The 22,361-nt window shown below is 49.7% G+C and overlaps 1 protein-coding gene across 2 annotated transcripts in view; it reads right to left on the reverse strand.

Moving 5' to 3' along the window:
* Positions 1–10,576: 10,576 nt before the first annotated feature.
* Positions 10,577–22,361, reverse strand: part of LOC130388195 (cadherin-2-like) — a 63,141-nt gene continuing 51,356 nt past the window's right edge. For both annotated transcript variants that reach the window (XM_056597569.1, XM_056597570.1), the window contains exons 17-21: positions 21,779–22,012; positions 19,794–20,027; positions 19,197–19,336; positions 15,821–15,985; positions 10,577–12,345 (exon numbers count right to left, since the gene is read on the reverse strand). In XM_056597569.1, the coding sequence (XP_056453544.1) occupies positions 12,139–12,345; positions 15,821–15,985; positions 19,197–19,336; positions 19,794–20,027; positions 21,779–22,012 (980 nt within the window). In that variant the 3' untranslated portion in view covers positions 10,577–12,138. The remainder of the gene's footprint in view (positions 12,346–15,820; positions 15,986–19,196; positions 19,337–19,793; positions 20,028–21,778; positions 22,013–22,361) is intronic.

Raw genomic sequence — 22,361 nt, forward strand, 5'->3', positions numbered from 1 at the left:
TGTGTGGGTGTGTGTGTGTGGTGTGTGTGTGTGTGTGTGTGTGTGTGTGTGTGTGTGTGTTTTTGTGCGTGTGTGTGTGCATGGTTGTGCGTGCTTAAGTGTCTTTGTGTGTGTGTGTGTGTGTGTGTGTGCGTATGTGCATCCCTGAGTTCCCTCTGGTTGGCCCAGTGCATCCTACCCACACACCACCATATGTTGCATCTCTCAGTCGGCCGTCCGTTGCCAACCCTGGCAGCCATCAGCGGGACTGCAGCACAAAGGGATGTTTTCCTGTTTATTTGTTTATTTATTTCTTTAGCCTCGCCACTGTCCCTGGAGGGAGGGATGATGCAGAATGATGGCGAGTAACTACAAGTGTATACAACCACCACCACCGTCGTCCCCGGCAGCACGACAAATAATTCTTCCCACAACCTTTACCTCCATCCCACCCGACATGTCACTCCACAACAGCTTCCACCTCCTGCCCCACACCTGAGCTTCCTTTACTCCATAGGGTGGAGGGGGCAGGGAGGTCAAGGCAAGCTATCAGGCCAATACCTCTCTCACTCTCTCTCTCTCTCTCTCTCTCTCTCTCTCTCTCTCTCTCTCTCTCTCTCTCTCTCTCTCTCTCTCTCTCTCTCTCTCTCTCTCTCTCTCACTCTGTCTTTCTCCATCTGTTTCCCTCTCTCTGTCTTTCTCTCTCTCATGTGTGTCTTCTCTCTCTCTCTGTCTCTCTCTATCTGTGTGTGTTTGTGTCCCTCTCCCTCTCTCCCTCTCATTCTCTCTCTCCCTCCCCCCCTCTCTCTCTCTCTTCTATTTGTGTTTATCTCTCTTTCTCTCTCTCCCCCCCTCTCTCTCTCTCCCTCCATCCCTCTCTTCCCTTCGTGTTTATCTCTCTCTCTTTTTCTCCCTCTGTCGCTCCCTCCCTCTCTTCTCTTTGTGTTTATCTCTCTCTCCCTCCCTCCCTCTCTTCTCTTTGTGTTTATCTCTCTCTCTCTCTCTCTCTCTCTCTCTCTCTCTCTCTCTCTCTCGCTCTCTCTCTCTCTCTCTCTCTCTCTCTCTCTCTCTCTCTCTCTCTCTCTCTCTCTCTCTCTCTCTGTCCCTCCCTCTCTCTCTCTCTGTGTCCCTCTCCCCTGCTGGGCCGGAATAAAGCCAGCCTTGCCAATAGGTGATCTGTCCCTTCTTCTCAGGTCGATGTGAGCTGCCCTGTGTGCAGTGTGTTCTCTGGGAGTCGTTCTGCATGGGGAGGCACTGCCAGAGCAGTGCACTTTCATCGGAGACGCCGCAGTCAGCCACACAGTCCTACGGAAAATATATAGAAATCTAGAAGGTCATCAAATAAATAATACTAAGAACCAAATTGTTTTTATGAGACAATAAGCAGCACTGCTTCCTGGCCGACAGGATCTGCACGCACTGCCAACCAAACATCTCACAACAAGGATTCAGGGTACACAGTATGGGCAGCGACCGAATGTGTTTAGTTGGATTCTGCGGGGGGTGAAGAAGATGTTTTTCCTATTTTTATATGCGAGCCGTATCGGAACAAACACTTGGGTGACCCTGTCCAGATAACAGCGCGTCACATGGCGTTGTGTACACACCGCACTGCTACAGTATCGGGTTCATTTGAGACCTGTGAACAGCGATGGCTACCCCGGGTAGGGTGTGTATCAGCAATGAAGGGTAATCGATTGGTCACTGCAGTTCCCCCGAAACGTTGTCATATTTGCTGTATCTATGTGGCAGAGAGGCGGCTCCGAAACCATTCTTCTCGTGTGATCAGCGATTCCTTATCGGCCAGGCATTACGTACAAACCTGAAATGAAGCGAAGCCAGATATAACTTAACCAAGCGATGGGATTTTTTGCGAGCCGTTGGCAACTAGAATGAATTCCTCTCCCTGCCTGCTTCCTCTATCGACAGCGATCGGAGACAGTTGAAACTTTTTCTCGGGAATGGCATATACGCACACGCACACACACACACACACACACACACACACACACACACACACACACACACACACACACACACACACAGATGCAGAAGCACACGCACACAGAATGATCCATAGAATAACAAAAAGTCTTGCATTTACTTGTTGAGAACTGTCTATTTTGTTATTTAATGACCATTCTGGGAATAGCTGGGGCCTCTCCAGCTAGAGTCTAGGGCACAGCTCGCTTTACTGTTTCTCTGCATGGATGACGTGTCAGTCCCAGTTAATCTACTCATGTCCCTGATTGGCCAGTCTCGGCCTCTGTGTACCGGCTCCCTCCCTCACTCACCGCTATGACCTGTGATTTCATCGCTGGGTCCTTTAAAACAAGTTACTGCACAGAGCCACTCTGGCTTTGTTGGTAATGGCTCTTAATACATGCTAATGCTAATTACCTGCTACTTTCAGGAGGTTGGCGGGGAACTGAGGGGAACACATTCTTCTTCCACTCTCTCATTAGGGTTGGTAATGATAGCCGGGCCTGAAGGGCTGTGTCATAACTGTCTGTATGTCTCAAAGTGACACGGGCGCATCACGGTAATGATGCACCACCGACTCGATGGGGGGAGAGAGAGATACACGGGGAGAGGGAGAGAGAGAGAGGAGAGAGAGAGAGAAAGAGAGAGAGGGAGAGAGAGAGAGAGAGAGAGAGAGAGAGAGAGAGAGAGAGAGAGAGAGAGAGAGAGAAAGAGAGAGAGAGAGAGAGAGGGAGAGAGAGAGAGGGAGAGAGAGAGAGATAGAAGAAGAGGGAGAGCGAAGGAGAAAGAGAGAGAAGGAAATAGAAATAAGGAGAGAAAGAGTGAAGGAGAAAGATAGAGCACAAATGAGAGGGAGGAGGAGGGAGAGAGAGCGAGAGAAAGCGAATGAGAAAGAGAGAGAGAGAGCAAAGGAGAAAGAGAATGAGAGAGTGAGTATGGAAATGTGGTGCTGGTTAAAACCCGCTGTGACACACAATGAAAAGCCATGAACATCAGCCACACGTGTCATGGGAGTCGGACGGAACGAGAGCAGGAGGAGGGAGAGATTGAGCATCACGGAGGTGAGAAAGCAGGTAGGCAGCAGGGAGGGGAGGGGGAGGGGGTTAGGAAATTAAAGAAGCCTCACCTCTCTCTCTCGCTCTCTCTCTTTCACTCTCTCCTCTCATTATAAGTTGTGATTGATCACACAGGATGGTGGCAGCAATGGAGCCCCAGTGCAAGCTCACAGACACGCACGCATGCTCGCACACACACACACACACACACACACACACACACACACACACACACACACACACACACACACACACACACACACACACACACACACACACACACACACACACACACACACACACACACACAAAAACACACACACACACACACACACACACACACACACAAAAACACACACACACACACACACACACACACACACACACACACACACACACACACACACACACACACACACACACACACACACACGCACACAAAGTCACATCAGGAAATCAAGATAACAAGGGCATGGTGCGCCATCATCACACAGCGCCAAGGGTCCCTAACCCCGTCAATCTGGGTTAACAGTGTTCCGGAAATGAACAGCCCTGCTTTCAGCTCCAAAGGAAAACCAATTGCTGGGAGGTTTGAACCAAGGCTCTCTTGATACTCATTGATCTAAACATACGACTTCATTTGTTGTCGTCGTGATGGAAATTCTCCAAAACAAGGGTGATGCGCTGCTGGAACGCACACATCGAGGAACACTGTTTGTTTTTTACTGTGTGTTTTTTTTTGCGTTTCTCCACATCTGTTTTTTTTTTATTTCCGGACAGGGAAAGGTAATAAGGAAAAGTTATGTTTTAATTTACAGGATGCTTATTAGTGACTAATTGGTATTCATTAAAGTGTGACTCATTTGGATTGGCATATTGGAATGACCCTTGTTTTCATGTTAGCTTCTTTGTAGGAATACCTTTTGAATGTGTGGCTCCTCTTATTTGTTTCTTTACATGGGCGGTGTTCTGGTCATTAACTCGGGGAAATATGCTAATCTATGCACAGGGAGAAGCACAGAACATTAGAGGGGAAGGGGTTGTCTGCTGATAGATTAAAACTAATAAGCATACACACACAAGCGTCTATACATATATATGCATAGATCAGTATATGATGTATCATTCGAAACGTGAGCACTCTACATTCATAACACGCATTACTATAGGTTGTAGCATCGTGACTACCACAGCGTGAAATCAGCATGACGTTTGCCTTTTGATTTGTAATCAAGAAATTCGTTTAAATAGGAGTTAATTACCAATTAGCAGCTCATTTCCCAACATTCAAACTCCTTATTTATTTCCCGGAAAACCCGTGCATTTGGCTGCAGAGAGAGGAAGGGTTACGTGACCGGTGTTTATTAATCACACTTCTATGTGTCCTTATTAAGGAACTAATGGGCAGTAATAGATGCCAAGCTGTGCTGTGTAATATCAAATGAATTATTGATTCACTTAGTGAGCTATTGACGCCCGCCGCCGTTCCCTGAACACGTCATTATTGGCATCATTACAGTGAGCCTTCAAAGCACAGCGTCCGAGGCCCGAAGCCCAGAGGGCACATGGGAATCGTGGTTCTGCCGTGTGCCCATCACCACACACACCCAGTAGTGTATGCGTAGAAGAGTTGTCATCCTGCATGATTTTATCGTTATAATTGTTCATAATTCGTTCATTATGTTCCGGGTCTTTTTTCATAATTTGTATCGTTTCTAGAATGTTAATTAGAAGATGATGAGTTAAATCACAAACAAACAACAATATAAGGCGAACAAAAGCGCAAACCGACCTTTGACGCTCACTTTAGCAAGTTTTCAACTCCTAATTAAGGTATCTGCTGTTGCCTATATCACAGTAAAGAGCCTTCAAAGCAGTAACTATTGTTTACTGTTTATCGCTGTTGACTCATTCAGGACAGTATAGATGAGATCTAATCGTATGTATCCATTTCTAAATCAATATTTTCACTACGCCACTACCTGTGTATACAACCATAACCGAGCCAGGCCGAGAAAGCCCTTCACTGATACCTTGACTGACGACCCCTGTTTTTGGATACTGTGTCTAGATAGAGGCTTTCCCTGAGAGCATTTTGTGATCAAATAAGCGCTGACTCCCTAACGTCCTTGGTCACATTAGTTTGTTTTATTTAGTCCATGTGCATTCCCTGGAGGGTGTTATTATTGTAATGAAATAAAAGCATGTGCATGCACCATTAACTCTAGACAAACACGCGCACCCCTCAGGAATCAGAGCAATACTTTCTTTTTGTTTCCCTCTTTACGTTTTAGACTTCAAGAGGGAATAGCTTCTAGAGCTTTTCTGACGAAGACGACAGACATCCACCGCTTGCAACCCTGCATTCTAAAGCTGTTTTCCAATCGCCACTTAGACTCCAGGCGGAAAGGTCATGTGAAAAAAACAACACACAAACACAATGGTCTGAGCGGAGATTATGGGCTAAGAGTGAAAACTCATTTAACGTATCTCGTTGCCATGGAAATCAGTTTCACACCTGGTAAAGGGTAGTCAGGGCAACATTATATTAGTATGAAAGAGAAAATTTCAACCTTAAAGGATTTAATTTCATCCTCTTTTTGCAGGGGAGGGAGGGGTGAATGGGACAACAGGATGACCGTGTATCACAGCGATGCATCAGTGGTTCCGCGGTATTACCGCTCAGAATTTACACATTATTTTTACACTAGCCGTCTGGCCAGAGGAACAACCATGTCCTTCTCTCTGTCGCCCGAAAACAAGCTCTTCATAAGATGTGGTCCCTGCAGGAGCCGTCCCCTTTCATGCCCAAACAAACGACGTGGCGATTAAAACCCAGTTTAATCACTACAGCCTCCATTACCACATTGTCCTCAGAACACATGGGTGATAAGACATTTTGTGTCTTTGTGTTTGTGTGTTGGCCTCATCGGTGTTGCCAGGCCCCCACGCATGAATGGGAGACTACAAAAGGGCCCAGTATCCAGTCAGAACAGACGACCCACTGGCCTCCTTCCTGTCCCTTTGCGACGCATAGACCACCTCAACCGCAACAACTGTACTATTGTATAACCGGCCGCCACAATATAGTCTGAGCTGTCTTAGCCTGCAGCTAATTTATTAGGCAACGAGTACAGTGTCCACCAAAGGCAGCGTAATGACATTTCTGTTTTATATTATTACGAGAATTACACAGCCATTGTGCGGCGTTCGCCAAGGGACATAAAGCCTTAATGACACGAGGTAAAAGGAATGTCAAGTGTTTACTCGTTTTAAAGTAGACATCCGAATAAATCCACGGGCACTCCCGGGAAAAAGCACTTCCTTCTCTTTCCTCCCAATTACTTTTTTTTCCCAGGGATTCGCTGGGACGATTTAGCCCTAGAACAAAACAAAATGTAGATAGCAGCCTAGCCTATTACAGCAGCCTACGGTGAATATGTCCCATAGGCAATTTGCTCGGCGCGATAGCTTCGTTCTTATTGTCGCCGTGGCATTTACTCCGTCGTGAGTCATCAGAGAAGAAGAAAAGGAAGAATGCAAAATAAAGCATCAACACAAAAAGATGGCGAAAGATACCGAGAGAAGGGACGGCCTGGCTTCCAGGTGTCTGCGGGCGGCCACTATGACTACACCTCTTTTGTGTGGAACGCGTCGACCATTCGTGCACGAGAACACTCGTGCGAGATGGTGAAACGACGTCTCCATGCAGCGCTCCCTCCCTCCAGCAGACAGCCCAAAGTGACATTGAACGTCCACGCCGGAAATCACATGCTCAGGTTGATATGCATCACGCGGAAGAAATATCGTTCATCATTCTCGTCTCGGAGGCTCCCCCCTCCCCCTCCCCAGCCCCACCCCCTCCAGTACTGCGGTGGCTGTGTCTGCAATGGGAATAATTGTGTGGGTGTTGGTGAATGAGGACTGATAAATCAGCAGCACAGAGAAGGAGACATATCTGTTAGCTGTTTAGAGCCCCTCCCCCTGGCTGTGTCCCCGATAAGGGAGGCAAGCGGGGACGTGGGTTGTGCACAGCTGTGGGGGGTAGTGAGGGAGTCAAGGTGGGTGGGTGGTGGTGGTGGGTAGCGGGGATGGGGGGGGGGGGTGGCGGTGTTGGTGGTGGGGGAGTTTGATTGCGGTAGCTGGACAGGTGCCTCCCATTGTCTGCGGCGGCAGCGTTTCACACCGGCTCTCGTACCCTCGCAGCCTTGGGAGAGGGTGGGAGGCGATGGCATTTCAATTGAAACAGAAGGCTACCTTATAAGCAAAAAGGAAGACACACACACACACACACACACACACACAACCCTGCACACATACACGCAAACACACAATCACACACACACACACACACACACACAGATACATGGACCCGGACATGCATTGAAGCTTGCATCGCCCCCTTCTCCATGGGATCGCTTCATCATCCGCGCTCCACTTGCTTATTCATTCAAAGGCATAGGGGAGGATGGCGAGGATGGGGGAGAAAGGGATGTGTGTGGGGGCGGGGGCGGGGGTGAGGGGGATGGGGGGGCTGGGCGGCTTGCTGGAACACAATAAGAAATATGCTCTTTCCACTCACCGTCCGGGTAGCATCCATCTCCTCAAAGTCCACCAAAGGTCAGCGGCGGCATAACTTAAGCAGGCCGGGGTGTGCATCCCGCCGGCTGCTCAGTATTCCGCACGTCCTCCGTGGCACCGAGGGGCACCCCCGGTGCCACGGAGGACGGCAACCCCCCCCCCCCCCTCCCGCCAACAGGGACCCGCTCCCCGGAAACATACCTGCTCCGGCCCGAACAACAAACAAGGCCTTTGTCCCCCCCCCCTCCAACCCCACCCCCAGACGCCCCACCCCCGAGCCCCGAGAGCACCTAGACGTTAGAACACTCATATATGCACGGCCAATTATCCGCAGGCCCGGTCCCCCGGTTGTCTTTTCCTTAACTTCCCGGCGGGCTATGCAGAGCGGGAACGCAGGCCCCCGTTAATAATTGAGCAGCGAGGAAAAGTTCAGCCGACAAAAAACCGCCTGGGTGCCGCCGAAGGTCACACCTTGACCTCTTCCAGCAGGCGCGCATCACAATCAGCGCCGTCGCTATAGCGATGGATGGGGACCAGCCGGCATGATCAGCAGTTATCGTTGGCAGGTATCTGTGATGATAGGTACATCCTACTCTCCACCTGGGTGCCTGTGTTGCGGCGCTGCGCTGCCACGGCGATCTCCCCACCAATCACACAGCGGCCCATCGGTGGGCAAATCCAAGCGTGAGCACTCCAATCATCAACTACGGAAAACAGGAAGGAGAGTGAAGCGTGGGACATGGCTCCCCCATCCACCTCCGGTGGTGTGGGCTTGAGTTTCCGAGAGTGGACCTATGGTAATGTACGTCTAGTGGGTGGTGTGTGTGTGTTCGCACTTCTCTTTTATGTAAGGTTTATGTAATCGCCCAATCAGGTGCGAAGGAGTTGGACACTAGATGACGGCTGAACTCAATGCAAGGGAACATTGAGGGTGTTTTTTAAACCATCGCTTAGTGAATCTCACTGAAGCACACATCAACAAACAGTCATCTGAAAGAACCGTTATTTTCAAGAAGTCAGTTTTCTTAGTGTTGACATCAGGGAAGATAATTATTTGCAATGTGAAGTTCAAGGGTTTGTCCTTTTTTTAACCCTGCTGTTTCAGCATTAAAATCTGCCAATGAAGAGCTGAACTACTTCCTTTTCACACAGCCTTGCAAACATGTTCGTACTCCATGTGAACTGTGACACCATCAGTTTTTTTGTAATGTAACAAAACAGAAAGTGAAAGAAGTCTTTCCACAGTCATTCCAAATGAAATATCTCTGGTAGAGGGACTATGCTCTAATTAATTCTCCACATTGGGTTTGTCACATCACAAACTTTCTTATCAGTGTTAGGGTAAATCAGGGAACTGTCCATAACTGGCCTTTTCTACAGCGCCGGACATCACACGCTCGACTTGGGAGGATAATCCATGACGTGCAGTGCTAGAATATCAATTAATGTCCTTCCCTATCGAAGAATAATGAAACAAAAAATGGAGGGAGGATTTCATTTCTTTGGAAATAATAATCTGAGTTGAGGGATCTGGACGCCGGAGAAATAGTGCGTCAGAAAACCCTGCTGAGAAGAAAAGAGAGTGACTCCGCGAGGAGCAGAGGCAGCCGGCTCTATTATGGTAGTCTCTGACTGATCTTTTTTTGGACTGATGTTTGATGCATGCTTGTGTGACTTGTGTGTATGACTTCTATCTGGTGAGAACTGGACGTTGGGGTCAATGAACCCTTTTCCTAGGCAGTTCAGTGAGTCACAAACCACATCCGTGCCTGGAGGAGACAGGACAGAGAACTGGAGCGGAAAAACAATCGCCCTTGTGTGAACAGTGACGGACCACATTAAAACCAACCCCCGCAGTTATAAAAATATCAATTATTCAAATAATTATAACAATAGTAACATCGCTGATAAAGCTAAATCCCTTCAGAGTTAAAGGAAGGGGAGCCTTTGGTTAATGTGAACTGACTCAGCTGTAGTTTTATGATGCATAGTTTTGGAGTCGTCTGCTTAACATCACTTCACATTGGCCAACATAAATCTGTTGTGCTCCTTGTGGGAAGTGGTGTGCGCCGCTCAGCACATTCTGGGAAAAGTGATATACAGCCGGCCAGGGGTAGTACCAAAGAACACACTCAAGTATCACTGAGCGTTGTGTAAGAGGGGAGTTCACCAAAGCCAAAGGAAACATGACGTTTTTTTCCGCAGAAACCATGGGAGATGGGATAACGACGACGCAGTCAATCACACCACTACAAATAGACCACCGAGTTACACTACATACATACACACACACACAATAGGGACAATAGCTGCTTACTTTTTGAGGCCTGTAAATCCAAACTTAAATTGGATCCCATCTATATATATATCTCTCCATCCATCCATCCATCCATCTTATCTTTGCTGGGGCAGAAGGCTAAATGGTTTAGGTTTGGAGACTGTGGCCGGCCTCACACAGTGTAGACTTTGCTGGGAAAAGATCAACCGAAGCCACAGCACAACCACAAACCCCATCCCGTAGGACACGCATGAAAATCCACGCACACACACACACACACACACACACACACACACTGCTAGAGCCCAAAACTTTTTCTTCTTTCCATCTCCGCCCGCGTCTCTGGGGCCCAGAAACCGTTCCCCGAGGCAGTCCTTGACGTTGTCCTTGGTCTGGAGGTCAGCTTCACCCCGTGCTAAGGGAACCGTGCATTCCACAACGCAGTGTGTGCACCCTCGTCACCGTGGACTTTTTGGTATTTCTGTGTTTTGCCATTGAACCCAAGGTGAACAGATGCAAAGAGTAAAAGTACAAATGTGCGAGGGTGAAAAGAATGAGGAATTCTCTTCTCCTTTGTGCTTGTTTGACGAGAAAGGCAATAACAGAACATAAATGTCACAGAATTATCTTTTCCGTCATTGAATTGGAAAAAAGGGGAAATATGTCGGTCTCAGTGCAGCAGAAATTTAGAATATGCTTGAGAAAGAAAAACAATTAAAAAGGCAGTTTTCGCTCCAAAATTAGCATTTTATTTGGATGGTTGGGGTCAGAGATGTATAATTTGTATTCCATTACATATGATAATTCTCAAGGTCTCGAGTTGAAAAACCTTTTCCCAGTCTTAAAGCTGATTGGTTCCATCGTGACTACGTCATACCACACTGTCGCCACCAACCTCCTTTTTTTGGTACAAATCAAACAGTTGTGCTGAGAAGATCACCATTTTTTCCTTTTCCTTTTTTGTCTTAATGGTTTTTATTTCTTTATTTTATACAAAAAACTCTTAACTTCTACACATTTATTGTAACCCGATTTTTTATTTCTTTCCACTTTGTAAATAAATTTTGGAAACAACATTTTTTTTTCAGTTCTGCTGTGAAAAGATAAAAACATGCAAAAAACTCTGTTCATTTTGTTGTCCAAATTATACATTTATATGTTTGGAACCTTTTGCACTTCGTATACTACATCAAAACAAAAAAGAAAAAGAAAAAAACATATGTACACACATCTTTTTACAGTGAAGATTTCAAAATATCAGATGACTAAGGCAAATGAAGTGTACATGGATTAGACCAAAAACAGTTTTTTTTTTATACTACACCACTTCAGAAATAAAGGAAAAAAAATATTCTGCTACAAAAGTATGATTCATAACTCCCTTTATCTGCAACCAGCTGCATAAGTTTAAATGTTTTTTAGTGAAAAAGTCTAGAAGTCTAGCGTACTGTACAGTGCTGCTTTAAATCGTTGCTCCCAATTGGGCTAACAAAGGATCCTTCATGTCATATCTTAAATAATCATATCTAACAACCCAGGGGGTGTCGGGCGGCCAGGGAGGATGGGGGGAAGGAGAGGTTGGGAGCATGGAGAAGCATACCATAGTTTAAACATACTTCATGTTTTGAGATCACTCCAAAAAAGTCAGTACCATTAAAGCGTTGGAACATAAAACTAATCATTCAGATCCAAAACAATGTACAAAAAGGCACGTTATATCCCAGTGCTTCTGTACTGTGAAATTCAAGTGTAACTGAGCGCGTTCAACACCAACAATCCAAAAATCGGCGACTGTCCACCAACGTTCTCTCCCCTCTGCAAGAAACATGGCCACCAGAACCTGTGCCCGCGCCCTCCACAAGCATATGTTAATGCGTAGACAACAACAATTAGCCTAGGTCGGTTGGGTCATCTTCTTTTGCGTCATTTCTTTTTTTTTTTATGGAAAATACTTCGGAATGATGTTTTATCAAATTTCTGTCGCGTTCACTTATCGGAGGTCCGTTCCAAATCGGTGAGTCGAGGGATATCGGCGATATCGGCGTCTGTCCACGAGGTGGCGCTGTTGGCGGCGGCGGCTGGCGGTGGTTCGGGAGGGGAGGAAAAAAAAGAAAAGAAAAAAAAAATCCTTCTTTTTTGTCGTGGGTTTTTCTTTTTTTAATCTTCCGTTGTATTCGTCGTCTTCTCGTTTTTTTTTTTTACTCGTCTCGTTAACGAAGCTGTCGTCGTCGTCGTCGTCGCCGTGCGTCCCCTTCCTCGCTCCTAGTCGTCGCAGCCCCCGTACATGTCGGCCAGTTTCCTGAAGCGCGGGCCCCAGTCGTTGAGGTAGTCGTAGTCCTGGTCGCCCCCGCTGCTGGACGAGTTCAGGGAGCTCAGGGAGCCGGCGGTGGAGCCGCTGCCCTCGTAGTCGAACACCAGGAGGGAGTCGTAGGGCGGGGCTGTGGGGTCGTTGTCTGCGGCCTTCAGGCCCTGGAGGGGGGGGGGGGGGGGGAGGACAGAGAAAAACAGAGGTGTGAGGGAGAGAGGGAGGACAGGGAATATCTCGGGTTGAGGGAGAGAGGGAGATTAGCGCAGGGCGCCGCGACCACACTCCCTCCCGCCGCTACAACAGCGATTGATCGGCGGCAGCACACAGTAAACCCGGCGCTGTCGGGCGGCCCGGGAGCGGGCTAATCTATTGTGAACACCGCCAGTGGTTCCCCGCCCACCGCCGCCCGCACCCCCGCCTCGCTGTGCGCCGTACGTGTCCAGGAAACGCCGACCTTGTCTGGATTAATCAGGCTCTGGCGTGGGGGGGCTGCTCTGCCGCGCTTTGGTCGGGATGAGGGGGTGGGATTATCCCGGCAGTTGATCAAAAGCCAAGATCGAGCCGGACCCGCGTCCTCAGATCACCGGAGATCTGCCCCCACTGGGGAGACAGCGTGGCTCCCCCCCCCCCACCACCAACCCCCCACCCAGCCGATACAACTCTGGCACCAGCGCTTACTTTCATCTAATGTCCGTCAGGGAGTCATTTCTTCTATATTTTATTCATTTCTCAAAGTATCAGCGGGACTGCACTAAGGACTGTTGCGCGAGAGACGTGCGTGCGTGCATGCGTGCGTGTGCGCGCGCGTGCGTGCGTGCATGCGATTGTGCGCGTGGGCACGTTATCTCGTCGCGCGGGGGCAACTGTGCGTTTCCATTTTGAAGATTGTGTTCCGGCGTTCCCAGAAGCCCTCACAGCGTCACCAGAGGTCCTCATGGATTACTATTGATTTCGCGGCCCCGTTCCTCAACGGGACCGTAGAGTCGTGATGGATGGCTAATCTCGCCGTGGATATGTGCTTTGGCCGTGAACCACTTTGGAGCGGCGCCCTGCTCCCGTCTCCCTCCCTCCCCCCCCCCCGCTCCCCTCGCCGGCGCTTATCTCCGGGGCGGGGAGACACCTTACAAACAATAACTGAATTAAAGGAGAAGAGCGTGCGACGCAAATCGAAGCGGCGGCGGCGGCGGGGGAGCGGGGGAACCTCGTACAACGGAGATTTATCGGCCCCCCTCCCTCCCCGCTGTTACAGCGGCAGCCCCCGCTCCCTCCGATGAAAAGATAAATGGTAATAAAGTGCCAGAGCACTTAGCGATTATTTTCCACTTGTTACCCCGTGTTAAATGTTTGCTCAGGGCTGCGGTGGTTGATCATTTGCTACGGAATATGACAGATGGATCGTTCATTACAATTACAGCCATCGCTGCTCCACTGGTTATGGCCTCACCCAACCCAACCCCCCCCCCCCCCCCCCCCCCCCCCCCCGCCTTCTTCCTCCGCACAACAGACTTCCCACTGGCAGCTTCATAAGGTTAGTCAATCACTGCCCCATCCTCCGCGCCCGAGTCCCGCCTTCATTACCGCCCGGCGCCCGAGACAAAGCCCTCCTCTCAGGCATGCGGGAAGCACTGTCCTCGCCACAGCGTTCTTGGCAATGTCTCGCCGTGCCACGGCAAAAAAAAAACAATGAGGACTTCTGTGATTTAATTTACCGGCCGGCCGGTGCAAGCAGAGCCCATCGCCGCTGTAAATAGGCAGAAGTAATGCCCCAAACAACAGGGCAGAGCACCATCGTGTTATCGCTGGCGGACTGCTTTTAGCCGGGCGTGTTCACACGCCGCGCCTGAAAACCCCCCGAAAAGGTCAAGCCAGGCTGGGCTGCTCTGTGAGCTAGCCTCCTGCACCGCACACATGCGCGCACACAGACACGCACACATGCAAGCATGCGCGCACACACACACACACACACGGGAATGCACGCACACACACACACACACACACACACACACACACACACACACACACACACACACACACACACACACACACACACACACACACACACACACACACACACACACACACACACACACACACGGTACCGAGGCAACCGAGTTAATACCAGACCCAGTTGGCTCTGCTCAGAGGTTACATTCTTGGGCAGGCAGAAAAGCGAAGGCTTTTTTTTTTCTAATCTCTTATTTCATTAGGATCCGAGGTCTGCTTTAAAGTTTAGAGTTTTAATATTGCCTCCCAAGTACAAACTGAAAATAAAAAAACACCTGAAAACTAAAAAGCTTAACTACATTTAAAACAATATAAAAAGAACACACCGCCCGTGCTCTTATCGTGTTTTTATTCCTCCGCTCCACTTCTAGAGTGTTCTTTCCCCCCCCCCCCCCCCAACGCTACAGAAATGCGCTTCGTCCTTGGCGTTTGAAAATGTTCTCTGCTGCAGACTAAGAGGCCGTTCGCTCTCACCGGCGCCCAGGCACCAGAATCTCAACAGCGCTAAACGTCCGGTAAACGGCCGATAAAGCACGCGTTGAATTCATTTTTTCGATATCGCTTTGGACGGCGTTGACCGCTCCTCCCGCCTCGACGTTCCCACGTGGTTCTCCACCGCGGGGTCGGAGGAGACATTCACGAGGGCCGGGACTCAGACGCCAGGCTGCCACTGGCGGCCTTGTATGTAAATTTCTAGGTCAGCATATTAAGAAGTGCAACAATCTCCCCCTGGCGGCTCTGAGATATGAAATATTACACACGCACTGAGGCGGTTGGCTGGGGACAGCGACGCTCATCCGTTGCAGAAGAGAGAATGCAAAACAGCACATAATCTCTGTGAATCTCGTCTGGAACAATGAGTCTATTAGGGGCTTTCAGTGCTGTGTTGGGGGGGAGTGGGAGATTAAAACATAGGAATGATCCGGCACTCGGAGAGAGCAAACAACAAAGTACATAATCTTTTTTTATTTTATTTTTTTTACACCATTACACAATTTGAAATCCTGTGAAAGTATCTTAAAAAAAAAAAAAGCGTTTTCATTTTACATTCCTCCTCCTCCTCCTCCACGGTCGAGTCGATGCAGGCTCGGGGCGTATAAAGTTGTGTTGAGCAGTACTTTATTATGGAGAGCCAACGTGTTGCTCTCCATCAGCCCATTTATATGCAGGCGCGTATAGACCGCGTATGGACAGATTCTTTCAAATGGACTGCGAGGAATAATGGAATCCATTCTGTCTGGATCACTCTTTGAACAAAAATAGATTTTTTAGCATGTCGGGGCCTGCAGTCCTGATAAGAAAACTTTGACAACGGGGCCGTAATAATAGTTTGAAGTGGAGGAAACTTTATGCCATGCAGCATTAAAGGACATTACTTTATACATTCCCCATAAGAACTACTCTCATTCAAAGAGTAGCCCATGACTAAATCCAAACCACTTTTAAGGCCCCCCGATTGGCCACTGTGTCGCGCGATGCCACTTGCCGGGTGACATCATAGGACTGCTTGTGTTGTGTCACTGGAGTTTGATTTTACCGCTCTTTAAATCCTGCGGTCTGGGAGCCCTTAGCTGGTGTGTGTGCTGTGTGTGTGTGTGCGTGTGTGTGTGTGGGGGTTGGGGCGGCTCTTACCTCATTGATGAAGTCTCCGATGTCTCCAGGGTGGGGCGCGGCCGACCTCATGGGGTACTGGGGCTCGGGGTGGAGGGGCCTCTCGTCCATCCTCCGGACCCCCACGGGCTTGATGGCGTCGGGTTCTATTGTGTCGGGCTGCTGCAGCTGGCTCAGGTCGTAGTCCTGGGGAGGAGGAGGACGAGGAGGAGGAGGACGAGGAGGAGGAGGAGGAGGAGGCAGAGGAAGAGTTAGCACCGGGGAGCCACACGTCCCTCCAACGCGCCGGATTGGACCCCGATGCACACTCATACGCTCAGACGGTTTATGGCCGGGGCGGGACGCTGCGACCGTCCCCGGTGATGTAACGGAGGGAGGGGGTTTATACTGCACAAGGTCAAAAAGGTGGTGCGCACTGTTTCAAACTTTACAGCGCTTTTATTCAGACAAAAGGAGGCTGGACGCGGGCGCGTGGGAAACTTAAAAGCCTGCGTTTTGGAAAGGGGGCTTGGTACGTTCGGATATACCAACATGTGAAGGACCCGAAATGACTGCATCAAAACTGGCAGAGCTCTCTCCCTCTCGCGCGGCGCGCTAAGCTAAGGCAAGGGCGCGCAGGAAACAGTTTTGCTCTAATCAGTGCCCAGACATGGTACGGTGGATATGCGTAAGCCATCGCTAATCCTATTAACATTACCAAGGCAACCTGAATGGCTCGCAGTTTGTGCAAAGTCATGTGCAGAGGGGCGAGCGGCGGGGGAGGGAAGGAGGGAGGGCGGGAGGGACCGAGGGAGGAGGGGGATGTATAGAGGAAAACAGGGCGAGAGAGAGATGGAGGGAAAGAGAGAAAGAGGCGGGGGGAGAGACAGATTGAGAGGAGCTGTTGGAGAGGGATGGCACGACGGAGCGGGAGAGCGAGCGAGAGAGCGAGAGAGAGAGAGATGTAGAGCGAGAGAGGTGGGTCTCATGCTAAGCTAGATGGACTCTATGCTATCATGGTGACAGCCCTGATGCGATAGACAAAATGCCATCTGAGAATTAGGGTGTGTGCCTAATAAGCGTGCATGATGGATTGTCCTCTTTAGAAGATTTTCGGTAATCCATCCATCTCTAATATCCCCCACCCCCCCCACCGTATCTAAAACGTCTCTCTCTGTGCGGCTATCATTTACTGATATGAACACTTGATACGTTTGCAGACGCACAGATAAACAAAACGTCTACATTTACAGAAACACATGAATATCGTGCATCCCATGTAAAAGCCCTGCGTTGCTACGACTACAACAACAACAACACCACCACCAACCACCAACCACTCTGGGACCGCAAACACAATCAGACGCGCGTTGCCACGACCACCAGCGCCCGAGCCCCTCTACGCTAATGAAACCCCTCCGTCAGGCCGAAACAAACACATTGATTATGGCCGTGTAATTCGATCAGATTGGCAGGGAGATAGAGGCCCGTTGAGCCGCCAGCCGGGGATTTGGAACAATAACCGCCACACATCACATCGCCCCCCCCCCCCCCCCCCCGCCCACACCCCCCCGCCCACACCCCCCCTCGCCTCCGGGCTGACCCCACCGCCACCTCCCACGCCGGTTCACTCCGAGAAGGTCAGCTTGCTTTGTACCGACAAAAATAATTAAGAAAAGGAAGAAATGAGTTTTGCCTGGAACGAGTCGTCCGGCACGCAGAGGATCGTAGAAATACAAATAAAAACTCACCAATGAAAACTAGTGCTAACATAAAAACAAAAGAGAAGAAGAGTCCCGCCTCTGAGATATTCAGCCCCAACCCTGGGCCCGCCCCGGCCCACTGTTAAACACAGACCAGCTGACTGCCTCAGCACGTACACGTGTTCCTCCACCACATCCAGCCAGGCTCCAGCTCAGGCTCCAGCTCAGGAAGCTGTTACACCAGGAGGTGGGGGGCGGGGGTCCCTGACTGGAATTACAGTACAGCACTGTTGGCCTGATTGAATTAGAGCCGGCCCTGTACTTACTGCTTCAAGTTGAACTACCGACAACAATAGCCATTAAACATAAATATAATATTTGTATTTGTATGTACAATGTTGTCATTAGCGCTGAGCAGAGCAATACTAGTCCGGACAATGGCTGCAGACGCTGAAATAATAGGCTCTGGGTGGACCAATGGTCTGACGCTTCAATTTCCTCGCCAGCAGGAGATAGGGAGAACAGAGGCGGCCATAATAAAGAACACGTCGACAGGAAAGTCAGGTCCAGTCCTTCCTGTTCTCACCCCCCCCCGTGCCCTACTCCCAACAACGACTCCTCAATTCCTCAGACAAGTCCACTTTCTCCCGGCCGACCGCCCCGGCGCCATTCAGAATGGAAGCTTGTTCTCTTTCGATAAATCCGAGCGGGTCGTTTTTTCCCCGCAACGCCTCCGAGGTACAGTCCATCAAGGGAGCTGCCCTCGCTGTGACAGCTCGCCCTCTCTCCCCCTCAGCACTTCGGCAAAAAAGAACGAAAACGAAACAGAAAAAAATAATACCCACCAATTGTGAGTTTTGGATAGTTTTATGACCTCTCTGCCCCGGCCGGTGAGCCGGTGGTCGTGAGTGGGAGTGAGCCCCCCTCTCCGATGGCGGGCAGCTGTGTAACGGCCTCCCCGTCATATTGTTACCTTAGATGGGCCTCTGTTATGACGCCACAGCAGCTTCTAAACGGCAGCACATTTCCAATTACCAGCCTCCGAGGCTAATTTAGAGGATGGGGACCCCGGAGCAGATGGGGGAGGTGTGGGGGGATTGGGGGAGGGGGGGGGGGATTTGACTCCTCTCTCTCTCCGCCTGCCTTTACCTGAACCACTGGACCATTTCAGGCAGCAGCAGGAAAACAGCCCATCTTGTGACATTAGAGTGTAGTTTGCCAAATGATACCGCTCCACTAACAAGAGGTTGCGGGGACAATTGAATTTGCGTGTGAGTGAGTATGAGAATTGAATGACGTGCAACGCGGTTAAGTGAGCTTCTGAGTGTGTCTGTCTTTGTGACCTGTGTGTGTGTGTGTATGCGTGTGTGAGTTTGGGCATCAAGTTTGCAAGTGTGCGATGTGCGTGTGTTTTTACGTTGTAAAAACTTTGTAACCTGTGTATCAAGTGTGTATCTCTATTAAGCATGCGTGTGTGTTTTTATGTCGTAACCTGTACATGAAGTGTACCTCCACGGTGTGCGTGCGTGTTTTTGTGTCGTAACCTGTGCATGAAGTGTACCTCCACGGTGTGCGTGCGTGTTTCTGTGTGGTAACCCGTGTATCTGGTGCGTGTCTCTTCGGCCGCGTGTGTTTGCATGTTGTAACCTGTGTATCGAGTGCATCACCCACGATGCCTGCAGGTGTGAGCGTGAGGTGTGAGCGCGCCGCTGTACCTGGTCCTCCTCTCCGCCGCCCTCCTCGTCGTACTTCAGGATGTTGTCCCTGACGTCGTCCTCGGGGTCGATCAGCAGCTGCTTGGCCTGCCTCTCCTTGTCGCGACGCTTCATCCACACTACGAACAGCAGCACCAGGACTACGGGCGGGCGAGAGACACGGGAGAGGGAGAGGGAGAGGGAGGCCATTAGTCTCACATCACATAAGGCTAAACAACCTATATATCCCCGCACAAACGTAATCCAATCCAGTGTTTTTACAAGCATGGCCGTTGGCCAGATTGGGGCTATATGTCCGGGTAATCCGCTGGTAATCTAGCCGTAGCTGGGTTGATGCTCAGTGATGCTCTGTAATTCCCATATTGCTTTACTGGGCGCCGGGAAGTGGGTCTAATAGTTATTGTAATGTGGCGCGCGCATGTGCGCATGTCTTTGTCCCTTCTGTGTGTATCAAGTTTGCATTATGTGCGATGTGACGTGTGTATCCATTTGGTATACATGTATGTCTTAAGTTGAATGAGTTTGTAATGCGGTGTTTGTGTGTGCGTGTGAGGCCCGTGTGTGTGCTTCCTATGTGTGCATATCGGAGACACTCACTGAGGAGGATGATGATGCAGAGGAGGATGGCGATGATGGCGCCGGTGCCCATGCCGGCGCCGATGATGGGCTTGTGGTCGGTGCAGGCCCCGTTCATGTCACACTGGCACACCTTGACCCGCAGGTAGGACGTGTTGGACATGGGCAGGTTGCCCGAGTCTGTGACGATGATGGGGATCTCGTAGATGCCGCGCTCCAGGAAGCCAATCTTCAGGCTCATCTGGGCGTAGTCGCCTGATTGGTTGGAGTGGGGGAGACATGTTGTTTTAAAAATGCATATTTATTGAATGTTTCCGTCAGAATTAGCTCCGGTTTGAGAAAGACCACTGAAGGAAGCCGAGAAGATAGCTTTAAAAACTGGAATCCGAACAATTTGTGAATTCACGAGCAGCGTTGACCCATCACGGTTCAAGATAAGCAACAGTGTTTTATTTTGTATCCGGAACAGGCAGGATTAAATACAAACTGAATACATGGGGATTCTCATAGACTGTGTTTTTACACAGTGTGATCATGACCCTATTACACACATGGAAAGAAAAACCAGCAGGAATTCCTACCTGGAATTTGTGTCAGCCTATCTAATCCAAAAATATGGTAGGGATTTAGATTTGGGGCTTATGTACCAACTCAATACGTTTTGATATTGCCGCTTAGTCTAAATTCCTAGTGGTTATAATCCATATGTCTCCTAACGTGTTTAGAACCGATTTTTTTTATTGCCCAATTCAATGGCTTCCGCACTGTAACGATAAAAACAACAATAAGTACTACAATGTGAATGTGTTCCAATTAGCATAATTAATGAAAGACTGTGTGGCAGAGGCAACATCTGTTATTATGCTTTAGCAGACCACTAATAATTACAACATATGAGAGGTAATTTAGGGAGCACTTTGTGTTTGCTTGCCGTGGTTCGTAGCTGTGCTTGATCCCAGCACAGTGTACCACTCGTGCACATCACAAACATCCTGCACGCCAGAAGATGGATCAAGACCAGGAGTTAAATCGAGGAAATGTAATTGTTGACCTGTCTGCCTTGTGGATGTTAATAACAGTACACTGTTTGGTGCCTCTGGGAATTAGATAAAGAGTGGCTTTGGGCCCATTTTTCATGCTGACTGTCCGTGATTTACATAGCAGGGGAGAAAAAAGGTCCATAGTGTTTTAAGTGTGACACGTCAATGGTCTCGACAGGGACTCTAACCGCGTCACAGGGGGGGGTTTCCACTCCTCCACGGGCCCCCCGGGGGCACTACAGAGGTCCAGTAAGGACACTGAACAGGAACACTCTGCGGTCCTCAAAAAGCCCCTACCCAATGAAGCATAAAATGCATGCACTATTTGCATCAGGCGCCGCTTGACAGCTAATGAAGGTGACGTCCTTGGCGAAATGCAGCACACGAGCCTCCCACCCACTAAATCTGTGATCTATATTCTGCTGCAAACCACGACCGGTGAAATTAAACGCCATTTTCTCCCTTTATAACGAATGGGGGTTTGGTGTCACTCCTTTTTTACAGGCAATCGTAGCCTAGTTTAGTTAAGTTTAGTTTAAAAACTAAGCTGAGCTAAGCTAAGCTAACGGATGAGGGCATACCCCTCTGGGCTAAACTAAGCTAAGCAAGGGAGTTCTGGGTGTATCGCTCTAACCTAAGCTAAGGGTTTGGTTGTACTACTCCAAGCTAAACTAAGCTAAGCTAAGGGATGTGGGCATACCCCTCTAGGCTAAACAAAGCAAAGATAGGTATTCTGGGCGCATAACTCCAACCTAAGCTAAGGGTTGTGGTTGTACTACTCCAAGCTACAGTAAGCTAAGCTTAGGGATCTGGGTATACCCCTCTAGGCTAGGCTCAGCTAATCTAGGTATTCCGGGCGCATCACTATAACCTAAGCTAAGGGCTATGGTTGTACCGCTCCAAGCTAAACTAAGCTAAGCTAGGCGTTCCACTCTGAACGAAGCCGTGGGTCCCGGGGGGGCGTACCGCTGATCCTGGTGATGGTCCAGTTCCTCCGGACGTCGGCGGGTCTGTGGGCCAGCTCGAAGACGAACGGCCCCGCGTTGGGGGTCAGGTCGCCGTCCAGCGCCGTGATGTTGATGGCGTTGGGCTCCGGCTTCTCGCACACCTCCGTCTCCTGGGGGAACACGCGCGGCGCGTTGTCGTTGATGTCCTGCAGGAAGATCTGGAGGGTGCCCGTGCCGCTGGTTGGCGGCGAGCCTGGATCAGGGATGAGGGGGGAGGACAGCGGGAGACACACACAGAGAACACATCAGCATGTAGTCTTCGTTTTACAATGGCTGTAAAGCACCTCAGGAAGGGATTTCATGCCACTCCATTGTTGGTACTCCCAACACCGCCCCCACACCCCCCCCGCAGCTCAAACCATTACCGGGTACTCTGTGTAAAGCTACATCGTAAACTTTACGCTATCGCTCGCATGCTAAAATAGGTCACTCTAGGCAGCCAGCCGACCCTGTGGGAGTGGACCCTTCCAAACTGCATACTGATCTAAGACGTGGGAGGGAGGAGGGGGGGGAAACAAGCTTCACAAGGAGGAGGGAGGAAC

Source organism: Gadus chalcogrammus, chromosome 8 (genome assembly GCF_026213295.1).
Source record: "Gadus chalcogrammus isolate NIFS_2021 chromosome 8, NIFS_Gcha_1.0, whole genome shotgun sequence".
In the NCBI taxonomy this organism is placed as follows: domain Eukaryota; kingdom Metazoa; phylum Chordata; class Actinopteri; order Gadiformes; family Gadidae; genus Gadus; species Gadus chalcogrammus.